The sequence below is a fragment of the Ctenocephalides felis genome, unplaced genomic scaffold (genome assembly GCF_003426905.1).
Source record: "Ctenocephalides felis isolate EL2017-DRISC unplaced genomic scaffold, ASM342690v1 CF-g0.4_SCAFFOLD_03572, whole genome shotgun sequence".
Classification (NCBI taxonomy): Eukaryota; Metazoa; Arthropoda; class Insecta; order Siphonaptera; family Pulicidae; genus Ctenocephalides; species Ctenocephalides felis.
The window spans coordinates 5,754,032-5,780,095 of record NW_020539726.1 but is presented as its reverse complement, the minus strand read 5'-3'; the positions used below and the strand labels follow the sequence as shown (position 1 = coordinate 5,780,095).

Below are 26,064 nucleotides of genomic sequence, written 5' to 3'. Positions count from 1 at the left end.
ATGCCTCCCACTAAATCAAGCGTCGCTTGGCAGTTTTTCACAATTAATGCTGATAATAATAAACTGGTGTGTAAATTGTGCTCATTAAGCTATTGTAAATCTGGAAGTACAACCACTCTCGTTAATCATTTAAAAAACAAACATATTATTGAATATAGTGAAGCTGTAGCAGCTAATCAGCTAATAATAATAAGTGACATTTCAAAATGTGAGATCTGCTGTGAATGTGGTTAATCTTATAACGCAACCTGTAGTGCCAAATGTCTCACAACCAATTTTGAGTACTGAGGCTCCTGCAAAACGTTTGAAACAAATGCGGCTTACTATTCCTGGTAAAATTAATCAAAAAGCTGGCGATGATGCTTTAATGAACATGATTATTTTAGATATGCAACCGATATAGATAGTGGAAAATGATGGATTTAAAAAGTATTCGCAAATTCTAAATTCAGATTATGTATTACCTTCCAGAAAAGTACTCACGCGTATGTTAGAGGAAAAATATGAAATGCATAGTGCGGAAGCAAAGGCAAAACTTACATTTGTCGAAAACATTGCAATTACGACTGATATATGGAGTAGCGATAGCCAGAAAAGTTTTCTTAGCGCAACTGCTCATTTTATTAAAGATAGCAAATTAAATTCATTAGTCATAGCAACAATAGAACTCAGAGAAAATCACACGTCACAAAATATTTCTAATGGTTTGAAATCTGTGTTAATTGAATGGCAAATCTTTGATAAAGTTGATACTGTTGTGACTGATAATGCGCCGAATATGAAGAAAGCTATTACTTTATTTTTTTAAATTTAGTTGTTAAAAATTGTTTAGATAAAGACAAAGAAAATTGTGAACTTCTTATCGCAAGCGATTGTAGCACATTTTAAACATAGTGTGAAATCGTCAGGTATTCTGCAAGGATTACAAAAGCAAATGAACTTAGATGTTATTACTTTATCACAAGATATACCAACTAGATGGAATTCTACTTTTTATATGTTCGAAAAGTTATTGAGGGTTAAAGTTGCACTATGTGCAGCTTTGCCTTTAATAGATTCTCCTCCACCAAACCTGAGTTTTGCTGAGTGGGCTATTTTAGAAGATTGTGTGAAAATTCTACAGCCACTGGAAATTGTAACCAAAACATTGTCAGGTGAATTTTATCCCACCTTATCCAGTGTAATACCTATAATTCAAGGGGTAAAAAATTCTATAAATAAAAGAACGCCAACAACTAATGCTGGGAAGAATTTGCAACAAATCTTGTTGAGAAATATAAGTCAAAGATTTGGTTATTTAGAAAATGATGAAATTACAGCAAAAGCAACAATTCTTGACCCCAGATATAAGAAAAAAGCCTTTGGATTAGAGAGTTGTGCGGATAAAGCAATGGCTTTGGTTTTAGATGAAGTAAAAGAAATGACTACGGCAGAACATATTGAAGAGGCCGAAAATAATGAACCATTATCAGTACCGTCAAACCATAATATAGATGATGAAATCTGGGAAAATTTTGATATGCGTGTGGTTCAGACAATAGAACAAACTTCAATCTCTCTTCCAGAAAGATTATTGCAAGAATATATAAATTTGCCATATTTGAATAGAAAGCAAGATCCTGTTCAGTTTTGGGAGGAAAGAAAAAACATATATCCTGCTTTATATAAAATGGCAAAAAAATATTTATGTATACCGGCAACATCCGTTCCGTCAGAGCGCTTATTTTCCAAGGCTGGAATGTTGACTAATCAACGACGGAATAGGTTACAACCAAATAAATTAAATCAACTATTATTCCTTAATTCTTATTATTCAGAAAAATATTTGTAGTCATTAGTTATATTTGTAGCAAGTTTATTATTATATATATTGATATAAATGTATTAATCTCTGCACTTTTTGGAATTAATTGCTTACTAAATTAATAAATTCACTTATAAAATTATTAAAGTGATATTATTTCTTGTCTTAAATTATAATTGTTCATATATAAACTTGTTTCGAATTGATTCGAATCATGATTCGAATCAGGTTTTTTTCTGATTCGAATCACTCGAATCAGGAAATTTTCGAGTCGGCACATCACTAATATATACTGTTTTTATATCATTTATTCATATTAATTAGGTTTATCATTTTCATATTCATACCTAGAATTTTCATAGTTCTTACCTAGAATTAAACCTGGGATACGGCTGATGGCGCCGCTATAAAGTGCGGGTACAATTAAAAATTATATAATGGCAAAGCGGCCGTGTTTGCGAACTAGTTACATATTTTTAATTCATGGTTGTATGTATGCATATAATTTTGCCTATTCTAGTATCGTTAATAACTTTGGAAATAGGATTTATCAACTAAAATTACATCGAGTTTATTCAATACATTGGTGCTTAGAAATATGTGTGAAAAATATTAAATTAAGTCGGCACCGTCAACAATTAGTTTATTGCAAATCGGTGTTATTCCATTCTCGAAGAGCCTGAGTTGGGTTATGCGCTCCAATGCTCCAGGTTACAGATTAGAGTGCGGGGGGACAGCTACGTGGCGCCCAGCGTTGGAGGGTGGGAACGTGTTTGTAAACGCAAGTGGGAACCAGTTTGTTGGCGGGGATTGTAATTACTGGATGATAAGATTGCTCCTTGGGGGAACGTGTCTTCTTGTCTGTATATGAATTTAGTATTTCGTTCGCGCGTCACTTAATTATTGAGCATTATATTAAATATAAAATCCTCCAGAAGTTGCAACCGCACCCCGTAGCCAAGGCCCTCATCACTCCGATGAAAAATACCGACCGACCAAAATAAATTATTAGACCGACCGTCAAAATATAAAGCGCCAGGTGCGTAATTTCTGTTACAAGGAACTGTTTTGACTGGTTTCATTTCGTTTGATATTTGTCGGACAGAAAATGCCTGGAATCTGTAAGGCCTTTGTCGTTTTAATTATATGAGATTCGACTATCTATAGTCATTTTGGGTTTTGCAAAACGACTTTTTGTCATATTACGTTCGTATTTCATCATTAGATGAAAGCAAGAACGCATCATTTCGCTTTCTCAATGATAATGTCCCTTTCCGTAATTTGTTTTCCTAACACCCTATGTGAGCGCCCGGCGCAATGTTTATTAAAAGTCAATTAAAAATCACTACGCACAGATACTTAATTACCTCGAAGGACCAGATATAATTTATCATTAGAATGGCTATATCAGACCTTTAAAAATATGTAAGTTAAATAAGTTGGTTAGTTATTAATAGTATTTATTTGTTTGATGTTCACGGTTCAAGTTATGCGTACAGAATGGATAATTTCTTATAACTATCTTAGTACCTAGAGTAGGATAGGAAATTATTTTATTACAGATTAGAGAGAGTTCAGTATATAGGTAGAGGGAGATGGATAAATAAAATTTGTGAGGCTCGAACATGCCGGCCCGATTTGAAAAAACAATGGGAAATTAATTTACATGATTTTTCAACATTGCTTCGTATAGTTATGGTGTTATAGTAAAGTTACAATATAAATGTATAAAGATTAATTAGTCATAATAATATGTAAAAATGATTGATTTTATTATCAATAAAATTCTAGTAATGATTAAAGTCTTGTGATAGCACAGTTTATGAATTCACGATTGATTATAATGTCTATTGGTAACACACACAGGTTTGGTGTTTAAAGTCTCAAGATAAAATAGTTTATGCATTGATTTGTATGATATGGTATATATCCCTGTTAGTTATTAGTACACAAAGTTTTGTTGTTGCACAATTCACCACACTATTGTTTGTTTTATTGGTCACAACACACACAGTACCTTCCTTCCCCTGGATAGTTTGCTGGAACGCGTCTCAAGTGCCAGTTCAAGGGTTGAAAGAATCTAATTAGATATAATAATTGCATATGCAATCATGATCTCGTTGCATGTTTCCAAAAGGTTGATTCCTGCAGTTGTGGATCCGGAGGTGTCTCTTGACAGGTATTTTAAGCAATAGTGGGTTAGGTATAAAGGTTAAAGAATTTCCAATTGGAAAGTGAATTGTTAAGGATTAGTAATTAGGATTGGAATCAAAGGAGATTCAGGTTTAGAATTTTGTCAATCTGCGTTAAAATGTGTTCAAGTAAAATTGTTCATAAGAATGTTTGTGAGTTAAATAAATGTTCCCGATATCTCATTTTAACGCGCTTTATAAGATTCAACAGATGAATAGATAGTAAATCGATAGTTTCGAAATGAAGGGTCTTTGATATGATATAATTTATTAAAAGTTTAATTACTAAATTATTTGTTGCCCTTGTGTTAATTGATTTATGTTGTAGCATCATATGAAATCGTTTTAAGTTTGGTGCTGCGTTAACAAAATTTGAACAGTTTTTTGAATATATTTTGTAAATTTTGCAACTTTGCGTAATGAACCATTTCCGTGTGGCCACAAAGCATTTCGCAGTCAAATTAAAAGTCTGTACAATATGAAGAGCTTTAGTGATACAACAATCAATCAAGATAGTAAAAGTATTGTTTGAAGCACGTTTAATAGGTTCACATTCCATTTTTGTTATTGGAATTTTAAAAGTTAAAAAGTTGTTTGTATCGAAAGTTTTTCGTAACCACAATAGAAATCGTAAGTTTAGATTAATTGCAGTATTAGAAGTCAAAATGTTTATATTACAATTTGTTTCTATTTCGTCTACTCTATCAGTTACCAAAGCTTTCCGCTTGTATGACAGAGGTTTTATAAGAAATAAAGTAACCGTATAGTTATTCAAATAAAATTTCTTATCAAATGTAAAGTTTAATGCGCGTTTTTCTTTCTGTATAAGATTTGCTAAAAGTTCAAGTCGTTTAAGTGGTATATTTTTTAAAGCCATTGCTTTAGGTTTCGATGTAGTTAAATATATTTTAGTATTAGAATTTTTCCAGGTAGAGCATAAATAGGTAAAAGTTCTGTATGCCCATTTTGTTGCGTCGGAAAATTCGTGTGGTAATTGTTGAGTTATTAATAATTTATAACATATTGGAGCTGCAGCTCCCGAAATAAGTATTTTCATAATAGTTTTATTTATAGCGTTATTAGCTAAAACTATCTTATTGAATCTAAAACTATCTAGTATGTTACAAACTATATCTAGAGTTTTAGCAGTTTGTTTGTTAAAATAAATATAGGGTTTATCTAAAAGTTTAAAATGATTAGTTTTGAAATCATAGAGATTTAATTTGGCATTTGTTAAAAGTTTTGTTAAATTTTGTTTGGTTGTTAGTAATAAAAGTATTTTACTTGCATCGGTAATGAGGTAATATTCTTTAGATAATTTATCGTTCGATCGTAAGTGGTATTCAAAACATTTAAATTTCTTTAACATAATATGTTTATTACGTGCCAGATTTTTATTGTTGGCAAAAGGAATTTTTATACCGAATCGCCAGGTAATTCTCGTAGTATTTGGGGTGAGATTTTGTTTTCCGGCTAGTACCTGGTTTTCCAGGTTTGAGGTAGAATTATAAAGTGTAAAAGATTCGGGATGCGTGTTCCCGTTTAAGCCGAATTGAGTAATATACAAATCAGGTTTATTGTTACTTAATTTTATGTTTTTATTATAAAATGTTTCGTTGTCGATAACAAAGTTTGCTTTATTACATGTTGAGTCTGGTAATTTTTCAAATTTTGGAATGTTTAAAATGTTTGCGTTAAAAGTATTTGTCGGAATGTTATACGTAGTTTTATTATTTTCGTTTCGTGTTTCTGATAATTCCGTCGCGAAGGAACAGTTTTTGTCGAGTACAGGTAAAGATTCAGTTATGCTCCCTGCCTCGGGTTTAGGGTAATTAAAATTTTGGAAATGATTGATATTTTGATCAAACTCAGGTAATTTGATCGAAATTGGAGGTTGTTTTATATTGTTTGACGATATGATTGTTTGATCACTAAAGCTGCTAGTAGAACCAGATTTAGTAGATGCTTTATTAAGTAGTTTACGTAATTTTGATAGACATCTAGTATGATCGTCATCAAAATCAAGTAGTTCTGTTTCTAATAATTGATCAATTTCTTCTTCGTCGTCTAAAAAGGTAGTTATTTTGACAAGTGTATTTTGGAACGTGTCTATCATAGGTTTCACTTTTTCCAAAATACCGTTTATCTGTAATACATTTAGTTCGCTACACGGAATTTTTGACATTTTGTTACAAGTTTGTTCAAATTCTGCTAGACGAGCTTTTATTAATGTTAGTTCGTTTTGTAAAGATTGTAATGATTTTAATGAATCCATTTTAAAGTAGACTCACACAAAATTCTACAGATGGTTAAGTATAGATATAGGTAAAAGATTAGGATGAGTTTAGGATAAGTTAGAAAGGATTGCTTTGACTAACCTTGTTTGATGTGATTCTGTAGCTTCTTGACCGCTTCGTAAATTTTCTTGATGAATGCAGTTATTATGCTGTTGATAATAACGTACACTGATGAATAGTTTTTGTGGCTCCAGTAGATTACACTGTCAATAATTACTGCGCACTTTGTTAGTTAGATTAAGTATCTCCAGTGGATTACACTTTATTGGAAATCACTGTACACTTTGTAGGTTAAATTTAATGGCTCCGGTGGATTACGCTGTTAATAATCACTGTGCTCTTTATAGGTTAGATTAGTGGCTCCAGAGGATTACGCTGTTAATAATCACTGTGCACTTTGTAGGTTAGATTAGTGGTTCCAGTGGATTACGCTGTTAATAATCACTGTGCACTTTGTAGTTTATATTAGTTAATATAAGTTTAAGTTTAACACTGGAGGTCGAATCCGGCTCGAATTGGACCAAAAAATGTGAGCGCCCGGCGCAATGTTTATTAAAAGTCAATTAAAAATCACTACGCACAGACATTTAATTACCTCGAAGGACCAGATATAATTTGTCATTAGAATGGCTATATCAGACCTTTAAAATAACTGAGTGAAAAATAGTAACTAGTTAGGGATTTGTTTGTAGAAATGTAATGTATTTAATTTTAGTAAATTGTATTAGATGTTATCGGGTCAAGAGATACGTACAGAATGGATAATTTCTTATACCTATCTTAGTACCTAGAGTAGGGTAGGAAATTATTTTATTACAGATTAGAGGGAGTTCAGTATATAGGTAGAGGGAGATGGATAAATAAAATTTGTGAGGCTCGAACACCCTATGTCTTGAACATTGCGTATAAGTGCGAACATTGAGTATAAAATTAGTCCTGGATATTTTTGACATTTTAAACAGTGATGATCATTATTATTTAATACATTTAAGGCAGATCGGGGCACAAAGTTCTGATTTGACTTTGAGCAATTATGTTTTGAAAACCAAACCAATTACAAATAACACATATCAAACAACTTTATTGTTGAAATATTGAATAACGTACACTTAAAAATTATAAGTTTCGTAAACTAAGCAAGAATGCAAACAAATATAAAAAAGGAAAGATAATACTTTTGTTATAAATTTTCAAATATGGCTGTTCATCGCCTGCGAAGAGGAACGTTGCTTGATTCAAGGCGATTGCTGATCACATATCCTCCTCTCTCTGCTTTTAAATATTGGTTTTGAAAACATTCTAGCATTAATTGATTCTGAGATATTGTTGGTAAACCTTTCAGCCCCACTGTACTTGGTATATGAAATATCTTCAGTATAGTTTTAGATTATTGTTTTGTGACCTCATCGTAGGTCAATTATGTAATGTGAAGCAGAGCAACTGAGTTTATTGAGAAACCAATATATCAAATTATTATATATCGTACCTCAAATCGCAATTGATGCCAATTACCAGGTAGTACACTTTCAAACGCCAATGATGTCAATTATTTAAAATATATATTTACTCTTTTTAATATATTTGCTTCAAAGAAAATCTTGATCGTGTTTTCTTCAAGAATCTGTATTATATTTCCCAACCATACCTTTGAACCAACAAAATTTTGTTTGTAATTATTTTCAGAGTAGTTTTCGACTTCATTTTTGAGCAATTATATAATTTGAACAGTTCACTATGAAGCAATGGAATTTATAGAGAAATCAATATTAATAATTATTGTTTAACGTAACTCCAGATCGCCACTGATGTCAATTATCTACAATATGCATTCCATCCTTTTAATATCTTTGATCAAAAGAAAACTTGATCTTCTTATATAAATATATATATATATATATATATATATATATATATATATAGGCAATTTTATTTGTATTTAATTATCATTCGAGTAGTTTTGGATCTAATCCTAGGGCAATTATATAATTTGAACTGTTCACTGAAGAGCAACGAAATTTATAGAGAAACCAATATCACTAATTATTGTTTAACGTCATCTCAAATCGCTACTCATGCCAATTACCTAAAATATACATTTATTCTATTTAATATCTTTGCTAAGAAAAAACTTGGTCGCAGTATATATCGGCAAATTGGTTTGAATTTAATTATTGTTAGAGTAGTTTTGGATCTCATTATACAATTAAAACAGTTAATTAAGGAGCAACGGAATTTGTAGAGAAACCAATATTAGTAATTATTTTTCAACGTAACCTCAAATCGCCACTGATACCAATTACCTAGAAGTGCACTTTGAAACAATATCGCAACTATAAGTGAACAATTGGCATCTACGAAAAGGTAATTCGAATCGTATGAACGATTCGCATCAGTGCAATCGTTGAAATTGAATAGAGCGCAACGTCGGTTTATATTTATTTATTTTGGAATTCGCGTTGTTAAGTCTTGATAACTCGCCATCAACTTTTGAAACATCTTCCGCAGCATGCACGTTTCGCCTTTATCGAAAACACACACACCAGCTATACCGACGTGTAACATGTACTGCACTTGATATTCCAATAACACAATTTCTTTACAAACGGAACAAGATATTGCCGATTTATAATGCCATCTAGTTTCTAGTACATGTTTGGCAATGTAAAGTATTATTATTGTAGACGTACAGATACACGCTGGAAATAGAGGAATTGTATTACGGGTGGATTATGTTGTTTAATGTACATTGCTACCAAACGACAACGGAGTACCGGATGCCCGTTTGCATAAGACTGACAATTACATAATGTTCTTTGAAACACTTACATGAATACTGTTGCGTACACATGTATTTCACTTCGAGTAAGCAAATCAAAATGCTCTAATTAATTATATTAAGTCAATACCAGAAATTGTATTGACGAATCACCCATTACCTTTAATTTTACAGTTATATAAAATAGCATAATTTTATATACAGTAGCAGTTGAAACACAAAATTAAATGTTTACTAATAGTACGAAATCAAGCAACTTTTGCAAAACAAGAACTTAAACAAAGACCTATGTGTTTGGAGTACTGCAAAAAGAGCAATTTAAACATCATTCAACGCGCTCAAAACAAAATCCTGAGATAAATATTAAACGCTTTTTGCTACATGCCATCATGGGCAATTCACAAATATACAGACATACCTACAAATCTAGAGCAAATAGCAGTGGTTGCCGCCAAATATAAAAACAGAATAAATGCCCACCCTTAGCCAGTCAAGTCAATCTGAAAGGCCAGCCGACCAGACTTAGAAGGAAAATATCTTAAGACCTAATGTAGTATAATTAACAATAATACTTTCATTTGCTATATTTAGTTTTTTTACTGTTGTTTTCATTATTTTTATTATCATATTTTCAGTAGCTCTAGAAGATACGCAACTTTATCATCTATTTGTCAGCATTATTTGTTTAATGTTTTAATATATACAGATTGCAAAATTAAATTGAATAATAAAAAGAATATCAGGACAGCTGAATTTTTGATATTTTGTCCTTCTTGTTTTACCGGTTAGAGTCTGAGGTACAAGTTTTCGTTTGTAGTAAAAATTAGTTAGTTTGTAGAACATTTTTTGACTTTTAATAAGTTCACCATGCTATTTTTTGTTGCCAGTCATTTTTATCAATGATGATTATGTACCATATGCTATTTTTTTTCAAAACCAGTAGAATAGTGAAAATGCTTTTCTGTAAAAAATGGGTAATAAAATATAACTTTTTGTGAACGAAAAACTAAAAATAAATTCCAGGATGTTTTGCGTGGACGTACTAAATTTAAGTTAAAATAAGGAGACACTGTGTTGCCCTCAGAAATAAATGAAACTGATAGATATCACAGACAAAGTTGCAGTAGCTTTTTACAGATTTAATGAATAAATATCGTAATTTATTATCAGAAATAGATAGCAACCCAACTCCAATAGATGTTGGTAATCTTATTTCAGAAAATGTAACTAAGTACAAATAGTAAAATCATACCTATTGGTGCATCTTCAAGTACTAATAATCATGTTATCTCTAGTATTACAGAACCAGGTTTGAACAGGGGAAATAATTTCTGATGTTGCTATAAATTCAAATGATTAGAAAATATCAAAGTAATTGAAATTCAAGTTTGGATAACGAGATATTATCAAAACATATTTACTTTATTTCTGCTTGTGAATTAATAGTAATCGTAAGCAGATAAATGCAATGCAAAAATTTATGAAAAAATCATTGAATATGTAGACAAACTAAATAATGAATAATTGTTCCAAAAAATTAATCGTTTTAAATGCAAAAATTGTTTTTTCATCATAATTCTTGTAAATTAAGTTGTTTGAACGAGTATAATAAAGTTGTTTCAAATACACAATGGTCTTCTTGGCTTTAAAATCGTACTCTATCATACTATCGTATCATACTATCGTACGATATTTTCAATAATAAGGTAGTATTAATAATACAAGAGCAAGTTTAAACAAAAACGCGGTACGCATAATAATATGTTGGAATATGAAAATAAAATTCAGCCTCAGTTAGATATTACTTTCTTAACTAATCATTATTAGGAAGAAATTACACAAAAACATTTTCAAACACAAAGTATTGTGTTTATATCAGGTCAGAAAAAAAATCTTTCAAAAACATTGCAGTGTACTAAAGATAATATTGTAAAACTTGAAATCAACTTCAACGTTCAAAAAAAATAACATCAAGTTGAAAGCTTAAAATAAATTATTGAAAAGTTGTGCAAAAAATTAAATTAAATTAGAATTAACAGTGCAAAATACTGTTTTGATTCAGAATTAAAACAAATATTTTTATTTCATTTGAATGCGTTATTACTGATATATTAGATCGATTTTTCAAAGTAATAATTAGATATAAAAAAAATTGGCACAGTGTAATAGATTAAGTTTATCAATGACAATGTTAATACGTTGTTTTTTAAATGAATAGAAGTAGTATTAAAATATTTCCAGTAAAATACTTTTGATATGGCATTAAGCAGTCTAACGGGCTGAGAAAATATTAGAAATATTGTATATGGGTCTGTTTAAATAACTAATGTTGTAATAATTTAATACCTCAATAATTTTTTTTAGCACCCAATAACTTTTTCACATTCCAGATGAATGTGATAATTTAGCCGGCTAATTATAATAACTATCCCTTGTCTTTTGATTCACTCATAAATAGTGGTGAGCTAAGATTATCAGAACTTTTATTCATACTATTTTTTTCTCTTAATTGAATAATTAACTTCGAATTTTTTGTGTAAAGTGCAACGCTATGGTAATATTGTCATGCATTCCTTTAGAGTCAAAATTCTAATAACCCAGTTGGCAAAATTTAAATATTATATATACCGTATTATATATTATATTGAACAATAATAATTAGTTTTCACAAAATTCATAACAGCATGATAAAAGTAAATCATGGAACATTTTATATAGAACTCACTTTGTAACGGAGTTATTATTCATTTTGAGCACTTGCTAATAGAACTATATCCGCCATCCAGCAAACTACATCTCTATCCGAACAGCATACGAATATTTATCTGTAAATTGGTATGAAAAAGAATATTTCAATTGATAGAATAAAGACTTAGTCTTTAATAGTAAAAACTTAATTTACTATGTTTACTAAATATTTACTAGAAATATTTAGTCAAGTAAATCTTAAGTAAAATGACATCGAGTTTTCCAAATATAAAAACCAATTTCGAAATGTGTTGAACAGGAACATAAAAAATGGACAAAAAATAATTATGAAACTGTTTCTTAACTTATTATATTAACAATAATTATGGCGTTGATGTACTTGACCAAAACATTTTATTTAATTTGGTTTAAACATAATTTTTACAAAAACTTCAATCTTTTTGCGTAGGTCAAATTAGCTCAATTCAGTAAAAATGCGTATATAACGAACATCCGTAAATCTAGTGATAAAAACGACCCGAATAAAGTTATTCAAAAGTTAAATGTTTGTATATGTAAAAAAATGAATATGTCTGTTCTGCCTATTTGTAATTGATGAATTCAATAACCGTATATCCAAATCACTGTGCACCTAAGGTTTTGCAGGATTTTATTAAAATCAGATTTGTTTTTTAGAATGGTTATGTCACTTAACTATATTATGCGTAAAAAAAGAACGAGCTGAAGAAACAAGCTGGGCCAGTATTTTCTGATATTTTCGGCCCGCTTTCCCCTGTTATTATAAAAAATGTTGCTTCCTTACTTAAGTTTTCTAAAATTTCAATTTAATATATATTCAACTGATATTATAATTTAATTATCAGGAATCAAATTAATATACAATTTTATGTTAACTAACATAATAACTTCTTAATGTTATTATGACATTCTTGGTTTATTTTAGAAAAAAATATTTTGAAAATAGCTGTGGCAGCGCGTCCCACAGATTGGAAAACATGGAGTTACGCAAAAAGAGAATAAATTCTCACTGCTTTACTCGATCATTAGGAACCAGTCAATAGGAGCAAAATAAGCATCAAAAGAATCGAAGTCGCTTTTCACACATAATACAAAGGTGCTGATTTGAATTAATATGTTTTTTTCAACAAAATTCAAATAATTTAATAACCTAAAAAATGATTATGAAGTGTAAAAGTGTATTGTGGTGATGAAAACTGCAACACCAAATATATGCTGTGCATGTGGAAAAGTGAAGTTACCAAACTTACAGTCACCAACTGAACCAATACTTTAGTATCATGTAATCAAGTATTCTATAAAATTTTTAAATATACGAAAATACAATACATGTTTTTCAAATATTCGGAGCAAAGAATATCATGAATTCATCACCATGCTGATCACAATTATTTTCAGATGTCAAGGAAAATATCGGCATTTGTATTTTTACTCTGTATCTTAGAAATGGCTGAACCTGTCTCTGTCAAAAACTAATCACCACTTTTTTCAATCATTACAAATTAAATGTTTTTTAGTTCATTTAAATCCGATGCTCCGAGTTTCGTTATTTATCCAGAACTCAATAGTTTTATCTTTTTAACTAAACCAGGACTTTCTTAAAAACGTTTATCATAATTTTATATTCATTTTAGAAAAGACTAATTTAAAAAAAAATCGACTTGAGCTTTTGTCAAAATAAAACGAAATTTTATGTACAAATTGTGGGCCAATACTGCCAATATTGATAAAACTATAACTAGTTAGTGCTTCAAAAATTCAAATGGCACTCAACAAGCTTTGGAACAGGTGCGATATCCGCTATCTAAATCTGAAATAATGCTAGAATATGGCTTTAAAAATTAATTAGATTTTAAATTTGAATATTATTTGAACTCGTAGCTCAAAAATCTTATCAATCAAAACTCTTTTCTACTTTTTTATTCATTGCAGGAATGTAAAAATGATCGATCACAATTTTCTACTGAAACATATTTGTTAAAATAAAATATATTTTGTTATTTATTATTTTAAAGTTTAATTTTTGTATAAAATTTATAATTACAACAAAACTATCAGAAAAATGGAATAAACCTGATCACTATGTAAATGCAAGAACAATAAACGAAAAATAGTAGATAGGAATTTCCTGTACAAAACTGTGCGAAGATTTTTTAAAACTATGATTTTATATATTTTCATGATTGTTGGAAGTCAAATTAATATAAAATGTAATCAATAAAGATTATTGTAATGAAACCAACAACTTAAACTTCACGAGCTTTAAAGCCAAGTTCAAAGCTTCATTTCACATACTTGTTGCACATGCTACTCGTTTGCAAGTGATATCAAATCACCTGTCTAATTATGAAGTGGATTACGACTAGTCCATAAATTTGCATGATATTGAATGCAGGTACATTAATCAACGTAATGCAATTAAATACAATACAGTTAATTGATCAAACACCGAAAATAACCACCAACTATCAATACTGGCGGAAGATAAAAGTCGGTATACGGAATTGACAATTTTATTTAATTAGAAGCATTAGTACTCTGCATGCATTTTTAAATTAAAAAAACTGCTTTTCATTTTTTTAACTGCATCTTGTCTTAAAATTAATGAATGTATTAGTAATCAATATATATGAATATATATAAATCTTTTAATACAACTCATTATCAAAGTCCAACATAGTATAGAATAATTATATCATTCTATTTCATGCAAAAATTTCATCAGCAGCTATCATCAATATACTTTAAATTTTCATGATATCTAATCAGTTACTTCATGAAAATGATACTTCACAATATATATTAAAAAGACAGAACAGTCTGCTGAAAATAACATCTATAGTTCATAAACAAATGAATATTTTTTCTACTTTTCTCTACGCATATATTTTTATTTGAGAACAGTTTCATCGCTTAGAAGAGCTAAAAATTAATTACATGAATAAATGAATAAATGAATAATTTGCGATAATGAAACAAAGTATTTTGTATATCATCTTTCGAGTCGAAATGATTAGTATATTTTTAAAATACCAAAAAAAAACAAAATTAATACAGAAAGCCAAAATAAGAACAGGGATATAGATATACTGAATTTAAAAAAAAATTAACACCTTACTTCAGGAATCTAAGCAAAATACATTGGCTAAATTAACACTTGGCGGCATCCGAGTCAAAAGGGTTAACATTACAGGGAAAGAAAGGCCTTTGCATATATGTTGGCTGTAAGGCTCAATGTCGAGAAGATATTGTTATTAAAAAAATACATGCAATAAATAAACAAAATTTTATAACTGAAAAATGATATAGAATTAAATAAAAATTGTCGCATATTGTTAATTTCAACTCTGGATAGATATATGCCATGAGCGGTCTCCATGCCTATCGTGGAGAAATTTATAAGCTAGCAACAAAGTATTGGACTGAAATTTGTAAATTTTTCCAATTATTTAGGACAATTGACTAATTTTGAGGAACACATGGTGCTCATAATCCATAACTTGGATTAAAGGACTGTGTGGTCAATTACATTGAGGTAATTACATTTTTAAAAATTTTGCACAGGAAGTTTAGCGATATGAATACCATACAAGTCAAACTGAAGCGCCACCTACACGATAAAAGCGATTGAATGTTTGAGTCGGTTCGATCAAAATTTATTTGCAATTCGATCACATATTAGATTAACACGTCATTCAACAAAAAATATCATATGAAACTTGAAACATATTTAAACTAGTGGGGTGTATGGCATCGTGCCTTAAGGAAAATTACTGAAACTTCTCGTACCGTAAAGAAATGTTCGAGGAATATTGAATGTTTTCAAATAGATTATTATAAACATTGTAACATATTTAATATTTGTAAGAACTATATAAACTCCATTGCAAAGTTGAGATTATTTGTTTAAAGTATATTAGAACTTTAGTCAGAATTAAAAATAAGATCTGAATTATTTTCCATATAGAAAAAAAATGTAATAAGAATCACTATGATATTGGAGCCACTGCAAGAAGATGAAACATCCAAAAGATTATAAAAAAAAATTGATAAGTTGATGTATATCTTCTATGCGGAATGGACATTTGTAAGATTTGACAAAGTTTTGCAAAAATTGGTTATGTCTAAGGCTGAATACATATTAGCTATTTGCAGTACGCTGTAACAAAGCCGTTAATATTTTTGCAATGCTTCAGTCTGGAAGTCGGTATTAACTCGTACAACATGGATATTTTGCAATTATTCGAATCGAATATCGATTTACAGTTCATAATCGATGAGTACTAAGCACATCAGTGAAATTGAACTAAATTAAAACCATAGATTGAAACTACTATGCAAAGCAGCTGCAGACTGTGATAGCAACAATGTTAGCGTGAAAGAAAGATAAATTCCGTAAAATTACAAAATTTTTCTTAAATCACAACTTGATGTCAGCACAGAAAGCGGCCGTCATGTACTTTTTTGTCACTGTCAAAGCCGAAAAACAATATTTATCAATATCAGAAAAACAATAATTTTTAATACTTGCGCTTGCGAATAAAGATTCAACATAGATTTTCATGAATATTTGATAGATACACGAAAAGGTCAAAACATCTCGAATATATATGTTTAGCAGACTTTGCAGGAAACTACAAAGTACGCAAACTGCATAAAGCCTTTGATGAAATGAGAAATAAAATTAAGATGCAAGATGGAGCAAAACTGCTCTAATCAGTCACATGGTCGATCAAGATGCTGCAAACTATTACAGAGAAAAACTTCAAATCATGGAATAATTAACAAACAGAAACCGAAAATGTTTATATCCCATCACAATACAACTGTTTCAAGAATACTATTGAGGACAATCAAGCCAAACTCATAATAATCAGCGATAATTGCATCGATCAAATAATTCAACTAGCGTATGTATTTATGTATTTTTCTTGCAATATCAGTTAAAATTGTATGTCTTTATGCGCTTAAATTATTATTTTTTTATATTTTTTGGAATAAGCGTATGCATCAATACAATTTTGTCACAATGAATCACTTATGTATTCCGATTGTTATATATAAAATTAAATAAATATAAAAGAATATGTTTTCTGTTTAAAATCAATGGTAGTGATATGTTGCCCTGATTAGTTATAAAAGTCATTTAGTATAACGACCCATTAGATTTGATAATTCAAAAAATATTTGAAGTGTTTAGAATGGTTATCAATATAATAACCTATAAATAAAATATTATTTATTATATAAAATTGTAAATGGAAGGAATTTTATTAAGCAAAGTTATATATTTGTAAATGGCAAACATACAGTCAATTAATAATTATAAACTACTACAATTAAAAAAAGGTAAAACCCATATCCGTATACTGCATATCAAACTATCCTATTTCTGAGATAGATCTATATATAAAAAATGATCACATAAATTTGTAATATACGGAAATAATTAGAGCCTAATTTATGTCTGTTTATCAGAATATTAATCTTTTCATGAATTTTTTATGTACAATATAAGATAGTTTGACGCAAAAAATTGATGTAAAAGATAAGTCTTATCAACTTATGGATTAGTATTTGCAATCAATATTTTTCTAATTTTAGTTGAGCTTATTCAAATATTTTATTTTAAGATAATTACATTCAAAATATCATTTTAAATTTAATTTTTTATTTGTAGAAATAGTAATCGCAAAAAATTAAATATAAATATTTTTCATATCTTTACATTTTAAAGGTTTCTAAATACTTTGGTATATCATGAAAAAAATGTATGTAAGTGTGTGTAGTATGTATGTAATAATTTAAAAAAAAAAAACATTCTATTTGTATAGGTGGGGAGACGTGTCAATAAGCTTTTGGTGAGGGCAGGGGGCAGGTCCAGTCGTTCCGGAGACACGGAGCAAAAACGTCTCTAAAACAGCTACGCTAGGCGATTGCTTTGAAAAAAGTTCAAAATTTTCAAAATATAAAAAAGTTGTTCAGAAAAGTCATTTTTTTCAAAAATATCAGAATTTTTTAAAAACCTATTTTTTAAACATAGCAAAAAATTTTGGCAATAAAAAAGAAAATAAAAAAATGTTTTTAATGACAACTTTAATTAAACCAAAAATTGCATGTTTATTCACACGTTTGCTATTGGGAATCTAAATTACACGTGCGATTTTCATATGCCAATTACAAATTTAAGTAGAATGTTCTTCTAGTTGGTTCATGTCGTAAGTAATTGCATAAGTTTTTTTTTACATCAGCTATTACAAATACAAAATTATACAATTCAATCAAATAAATATTTATATTTAATATAAATTGATGTATGACTTCATCAGTACCTGAAAATAAACCATTGAGTAGTCCAAAAAATAGCAAGACAATGTCAAAGGTTAAAGAGTTTGTGCATGTTGGTATAATATCATAATTTTTCATCGCATCATATAAGAAAGGACTCGCCCGTAGGTAAGCGGTTAAGAGCGACAGGACTTGTTTCAGAGGTCCCGGGTTTGATACCCACTTCGAGCAGCCTGTTTTCAGGCAGCAGTGACAACGATTTTTGCTTGAAAATGTGGATAGCAATATGTTTCCAAGTAAAAATAAACCTTGCCCGGCATTGCTGCACCAATAAAATGTCAGCCCTATTAGATTAATTCTAATAACAAAAAATCATCAAATATGGATGGATTAACCATTGGGTTACCATCTAAAAAATACGAAAGAGAAGTTTCAGCGCAACAGCTCACAGGACGTAAGAGTCTGATTGTTGTTCAAAATTAGTATTAAACAAAAATCATACAAGAAAGCATGATAAGTGTAAATTTATTTCATTACTGGATTCTTTTTGCATATGTTATAAAATCATCATTCCTTACCGTTCATTACTGGATTGCTTTGAAAGCTATATTTACTATATCATTTCAAAAAATTTTATCAAGCACTTTGTGTTATAAAATTCATACTGTTCATATTCATATTCTGCGATACAATAAAATGAATTAATCAATTAGCAAAAGCGGTAATATCATTTTAAAACCTAAATATTAAATATTGATACCAAAGAAGAAAATATTTTCATGGATATTCGGATATTTAAATATTGCTGTCTAGTATATGCGCCAAAACAAAATTAGCGTTTAATTTTCACTCAAAATTTACATTTTCTGAAATTTCTCATCTGACGAATACATATTTTTATAATAGTAAATTCAAGATGTGGTTTTTTCTGTCACCAAAACCGGCGGTGCCTGAAGCAAAATAAGTGGACTACGTGAACACTGCGAATGATATTGGTTCCAACTTTTGTTGCATGGTACTTGATGCATCGGGCCAGGAAAAATCTTAAAAGCTCAAAAATGTTCTTCAAATTCACTAGTATGATATGAAATAGCAAGAAATTCTTATTATTAAAAAATATATAGACTAAAGTGAGGATGACGTTGATTGGCGAAAGAAAAAAATTGTTATCTGTTTATCCTAAAGTAAATCATGTGACAGTATCGTATAATGACATTGTGAATATAATTTTTTTTTTCTAAAAAGCACAATCGCAAATTATAATATCAAGCCAATAAGTTTGATGCCAATATTATAAAATCACACAAAATTTATAGTTACCTTGAATAAAAGCTGTAATTTACATTCCAATTAAAATCATATATAAACAATCATTCTGGTTTCTTCAGCTAAATATAATGCATTTATACAAAGAAACTATTCATGATTCCATTTGAAGTTCAATAGAAAAATAAGAAAAGTTTCAACAAATAATAAAATGGTTATTTAGGCTATTCTTATTATAATTCACAAAAATTGCCCATGTTCAAAAAATTATAACTAGTTGGTATTGGTATTTTGCTTTGAGACAAGTTATATGAACTTCCCGGTATGTGTAAATAATCGACTTAATCAATGAAATATAAACAATTTCTGAGTGATTAAATGTATTTTGAGTAGATTTATCACACTTCATTGAAATCGAACAAAAACTCTATAGTTATACCAAGTAAATCGTCTAATTTTAATTTTAACGAACGTCAAAAAACTACGCATTTTCAAACTTTGATGAATTCTCAAAATTAAACTACTTGTCGCAAGGCCGTAATATTTTAGTAAGGTCTATGATACCATGATATATGTCGCCAAAAAAAGTTCCATAAAAATCGACTTATATTTTTTTTTTTTCAACAGATATTACAAGAAAACGGCTGGTAGATTTTCACTTGAAACTAATCAGTATCATTCCCAACTAATGTCTTTCAAACAATTACAGATTTTTTAAAATCGATTCGATAGTATGAGTTTAAATGTGGACGAAAAGTTTAACACCTTTTTCCAAATTACAAAATATTGGCTTGGCAGATCATCGCACAAAACTGACAAACGATAGTCCTCATTGAGATACATCAAATGGATTTTAAATTCCTGAAATCGATTTAGGCGTTTTTGAGAAAACGTCGATGAAAGGTCTAATTTTGACAAATGCCAAAAAAACGATACCAATTTTTGCAAACTTTGACGAATTTTTAAAGTTAAACGAGTTGTCGTAAGGCCGTAATATTTTAGTATGATCTAGAAGACAATGGTATCTACCGTTAAAAAGGAATAATAAAAATCGCCGAAATTGTTTTATAACATTTTATTACAAGAAAACGGCCCGGCCGATCTCTACAAAAAGTAATTAGCACGATTTCTAACTAATATCTTTTGAACGGTTTTTGAATTTTCAAAATCGATTCAGAATTGCAGGCTAAAACGTGGACAATTTTTTTTCCACTTTTTTGCGATTTACAGAGGAACGGCTCGGTCGATGGTAGCGCAAAACTGACAAACGACGGTCCTTATCGAGATACATCAAATGGGTTTTAAATTTTTGAAATCGGTCCAGTCGTTTTTGAACAAACGTCGATTTTTGGCAAAAAAACCTGTTCACACACACACACACACACGCACACACTTTTTCCAAATTTGGTCTCATTCGATTCAGAATGGTTTGAAACGCCGAGAAAACATAAAATTAGAAAATCGGATTTTTTTATAAAAACAAACTTCTCCTGCGGGAAGTTAATAGCAAAGCGGCCATATTTGCGATCTACTTATACCATATATGTCTGTACATTAGTCTGCCTATAGAGCGTAGAATTTTTTTTTTTAAATAAATAATTTAGTGAAAATATAGATATAACGTATCTAATATTAGATGTCAGTTTTGTCATACAAATAAAGATTTGGAGTTATATGTGAAATATTGCGATGAACTGATTCATTTATATGTCGAGTATAAAGCCAAGGACTTATAAGGTTGTACGAATAAAACATTAAAGGCAGTAAACAATTAAGTTATAAATTCAGCAATTAGTTTTACATGTTTATTACAGTAATCACACAGCTCGGCGTAGAAAACGGAATGAGAATCTGTTAAGTGAATTAGCGCAACATCGATTTTGTAATTACCGAGTTCGCTAAACAGAATGACCGAGAGGAAGCTTGTAGGAACTCTACATTCTTGATGAAGTGAATCTTTAAATAATAGCTTACTACATCAAGTACACATATAACTTCATATATTATTTGCAGCATTTCGTTGGTTGTAGAATGTATCGATTATTTACATTAAACCTATTACTGAAGTCATTTGAGAGTTTTGTCCGGAAAGAACTTGGGGAGTTTTGAAAATTGGTAGTCTTGTGGACAGAGCTATTTTACCATTAACATATTCAACATCAGCTAAAACAAATTTGAACTAACATGTTTAGACTTTTTTCGAATAGTTTAACATTAAAAACATTTATTTATTAGAGGGAATATTATTTATTAGAAGGAAATATAAAATTATTTAGCTTCCCTGTTTGAGAAATGATAAAAGGAGATGATCGTTATTATCGTTAATCATCTTATAAATACTGCTTAGGTTAAGTTAATATAATTGTAGTGTACGCAATACACCAATATATATATATATATATATATATATATATATATATATATATATATATACCATTGGAATAAATTATGAAGGAAGAACATCTACTTCAATAAAACGATTGTTTGTACTATAAAAGTTCGTAAAATCTATATGAATTTTATATAAAGAATGTTAAGTGCAATAGAATATATAATATATATAATATAATATATATATATATATATATATATATATATATACCATTGGAATAAATTATGAAGGAAGAACATCTACTTCAATAAAACGATTGTTTGTACTATAAAAGTTCGTAAAATCTATATGAACTTTATATAAAGAATGTTAAGTGCAATAGAATATATAACACAAGATATAAAATATATATGTAAAAAGTGTAATGTATATTTCGAATAGAATAGGAAACAAAATAAAAATAATACATGTGGCTAAAAGTTTTAGCGAAGCCAAAAACATGAAATACATATTAAATTAATTATATTTATTAAAAATATATCAACATATTTATCAACACATTATGTGGTAGATAATTTTATTGAAAACAATAAAAACAAATATCATGAATACATAGAACCGCTTAACAATCCCTGTTCTATGCCAGTAACACTGAATACGTATTCTCAGATATTAAGAAATTGCATTTTAAAAATTTACACTATTTTGTCGATTTATATTCTGCGAATCGTTATTTGGTTTTTTATAGCAAGCACTATATAAAAGAAAGTAAAAAAAATCAGTGGTGCAAAGCAAAGCAAACTAGTTGAAATATTTGCTTTAAATAAGTCTGGACAAATAAAAGGAATTTGAAAAGTTTCGGATTTTGCATATCATACGGCCAAACATAGCATATGTATTTAGTAAGGATTTCCATTTTTGTGTACGTAGCACTAGCTTCAATACATTTGTGGAAAAAATATTTTTGTTTTTTTTTTGCAGTTACTATAATTTACCCTACGAAAGTTGATAACAAATAACAATAAATGGGCATTTTTTTAATATGAATGATTGTATGTTGTACTTATGACATGCATTCCTAATAGTTCTATGCAACAAGATACCATGTGCGTTCTCTTCTGAAGTTGTTTGTTACAAGTATTTTTTATTATTATATATAATATTGATTTTATACTCGTTAGTAAGTTACAAAATCATATTGCAAAAACATACCCAACAGTATGCAAGTACTAACAGCCGTACTCAAGATAATGCTTGATCATTGACATCAAAGCGTTGAGATTCCTCTAATTATTTCAATAATAATTATATCCAAAAAGAGTACACGTGTCTGAAACCATTCCAATTAATAATTAGTACATGCCCGGTCAGTCGAAATTAAATACAATCCCGAAGAAAACATAAAATATAATTACTTGTAAAGCTGAAATAACTTCAAAAGCTGAAATACTCGTAATATATATGCAGCCTGGGAGTCGAATTATATGACTGGTGGTAGCGGCAAGCCTAATCTACGAGCCAAGGAGTTTACTTTATAAGTGCGATCGTACACCGTAAGCGTGCGTGCGGCTGTGTGCGTAGTCTTTACCAATGCTGATATCTTTATACATAATAGGACGTGTAAATTTTTTTTCTTGTGTGAAGGGTCACGCACCTGATTGTTTTTGGAGAGATTAAAAGAAATAATTAATTACATTTTAATGCAAAGCGTGTTATGACTGTTTAAAATTTGTAAACTTATTTAATTTCATCATATTGAACAAATGTGCCAGTTTCTGGTGGCAACATGTGAGATGGAACACTTATGTTTCATAAATGATGCACACAAGCTAAAAGACGACATAAACCTTGAAGACAATTCTGATATTCCTCAATTACACCCAATAAACTAAAACAAGTCTCACCTTGATCACGTCGACATATAAGTTCGAATCAATGAAATTTTCATTATCATGACAAATGTACGTGTCAATGAAGTTGATATTGTATGTGCATGTGTCAAGTTGGTTCTTAAAGGTCAATTGAAAAGAAACATTCTTTGTTAAGTTTTCGTCGATGAGTTGTGATACTATGGAGCAATTGGAGATGGTGTTCTGATTTTGTTGGAGAGTCGAGAAGTTAGGGCTGTAAAGGATTGGGTAGAGGTGTGGATGTTTGGGTGAAAGTATAAAAAATATTTTAATATTAGTCTTATTTTTGATTGGTAATATTCTAAAAGTTGTGGTTATTAATATTAAAAAAAATAGTTCATTAATATTAAAAAATAATGTATATATAATTTTAATAATTTTCACAACATTATTCTTCAACCAATGTCAAAAATAAATTACCTGGGTACGTTTTTACAGAGATAATACTGTATATAACCGCAATCTGGTATTTCGCCAGAAATATTCATCAGAAAAGTTAAAACAACTATTTATTTAATTTATCTCTCGTAAAATTGCTTTTCAACTTAATTTACTATTTTAATTAATATTTTTAATGGCTCACACCTCTGCCTGGTAACGGTTCTGTTGGTCCTTTTTAACACACATATGTAAGTTTTTATAGAGGTTTTATAAAAAAAACTGTTGAAACTAACTTAAAAATAACAAGACATCTTATAAATTAATTAAATAACGTATACTAAAAGTTATATTAAAGTCTCGAAAACTAAACACTGCTTACAATCAAGAAAACAATTAATGAAAAAAAACTCTATATGGTTTTATCATCATATTATCTTTCGATGGCAACGTCGTAAAAATGGCTGGTTATACATCTTTTACCTTCTACTTTCAAATAGTGTTGTTTAAAAAATCTTAACTAGTATTTCAGATATATGTATGATAAATTGATATTTAGATTGTTATATTATGGAACTCGATAACTGATTAAATGTCCCCTTTGCTGTAAACATCTACCATTGAATTTTGATCAAAAGGTTTTGAACTTATAGACAAGTCTAAATTTACCCACTCACTCTATCCCTTGAAAAGTTTTCAAACAATTCTTAGATATTGGGGACGGAGTGATTACAACATAATTTGTGTATGACAAGCATAAGAATCGATCACTCATTTCATCAAATGAGTGATCGATTTTTGCCTATCACTTGCAGAATTCCCATTGTACAAATTTCTTTCGATCTGCACAAAAAGTAGTGTTTTTGAATGGCTTGCAAAAAGAGCAATAAAAATGTAGAAACTGAATATTAAATATGAAGATAAAACCTGTTTTTGAGATAGAACTGGTAACTTGAAAATATAAATCATAAATAAATGTTATTATTTTGCTCGATAATTCAATAATTAGAAATCAGAAATCTATAACGGGTGCGTTGTGGTAATTCGCTGATGGGTAATGCGTTTTGTTTGTGAATTATCTGGTGTGTAGTGTTTTTCTCTCGGATATGAGGAGATAACGCACGCCTTGTCATAGAATACATTCAGAAGCGTCACGGTGCCGTCTGCACACGTCACCGTATGTGGTAATTAATGTATTTCCATCGACTACTATTACGCCTATGTTCATAATGAGATACAGTGTTATTCTAGTACGATGGTTGAAAAAAGAAATCCATCTTTGGCTTCAGGATTACAATGATATGAAGAGATCTGCCCAAATCATCATGAGTGCAAAAAGACACTTTTTTTTATACATTTTACTTGTTGAACTTTTTTATCAAAAACTTCCGCATAAATTTCCTAGAGCAGAGCTTTCTCAAATTCTTAAGAGCTGTTTTTAATTTTTTCCCCAATTTTAATGACTGTTTCTGTATTTAATTTTTCTTTACTAGTTTTTCTTGTTTTCCAATTCTTTTCTATTGTCTGTAGCATGCAAGCATATCAAAAAGTGTATGCTACTTTAATCGAAGTTCAAGTTAGATGTAAGATTTTTGCAATTCTTTTACATTTTGATCGCTTTACATATATTCAAATTTTGTTAATGAATATGAATAACCCTCGTTAATAATTTTGGAAAACTTGAATATAAGAATGTAGAATTCTACAGAAATAACAAAAATCTAAAAAAATATTAATTTGAAATTATGTCACTTTTTCAGACCCTTGCAGGAAGTGGTGGAAGCAATTGATAACTCCAGTCAATCTAAGATGAGACCCTTGCAACAAGTGGTGGAAGCAATTGGTAACCCCAGTCAATCCAAGATGAGACCAATGCCCTTGCAAGAAGTGGTGGAAGCAATAGGTAACCCCAGTCAATCCAAGATTAGACCAATGCCCTTGCATGAAGTGGTGGAAGCAACTGTTAACAACAGTGGACCTTTCCTTAAATCAGACAAATCTAAGATGAGACCGATGCCCTTGCAGGAAGTGGTAGATGCAATTGGTAACCTTAAATCAAGCCAACCTAAGATAAGATCGTATACTCCAATCTGA

The 26,064-nt window shown here is 29.6% G+C and overlaps 1 protein-coding gene across 1 annotated transcript; it reads left to right on the top strand.

Annotated features, from left to right (window-relative positions):
• Positions 1-26,064, top strand: LOC113387923 (zinc finger BED domain-containing protein 1-like). The gene is made up of 5 exons (XM_026625307.1): positions 1-208; positions 255-390; positions 472-757; positions 833-1,764; positions 25,731-26,064. The coding sequence occupies exons 1-5, from the start codon at positions 1-3 to the stop codon at positions 26,062-26,064; spliced, it is 1,896 nt and encodes a 631-aa protein (XP_026481092.1).

Coding starts and splice junctions, on each gene's coding strand:
- LOC113387923 (XM_026625307.1), top strand. CDS start 1: ATGCCTCCCACTAAATCAAGCGTCGCTTGGCAGTTTTTCACAATTAAT. Junction 209..254: donor AATAAGTGACATTTCAAAAT/GTGAGATCTGCT, acceptor CGCAACCTGTAG/TGCCAAATGTCTCACAACCA. Junction 391..471: donor AACATGATTATTTTAGATAT/GCAACCGATATA, acceptor ATTACCTTCCAG/AAAAGTACTCACGCGTATGT.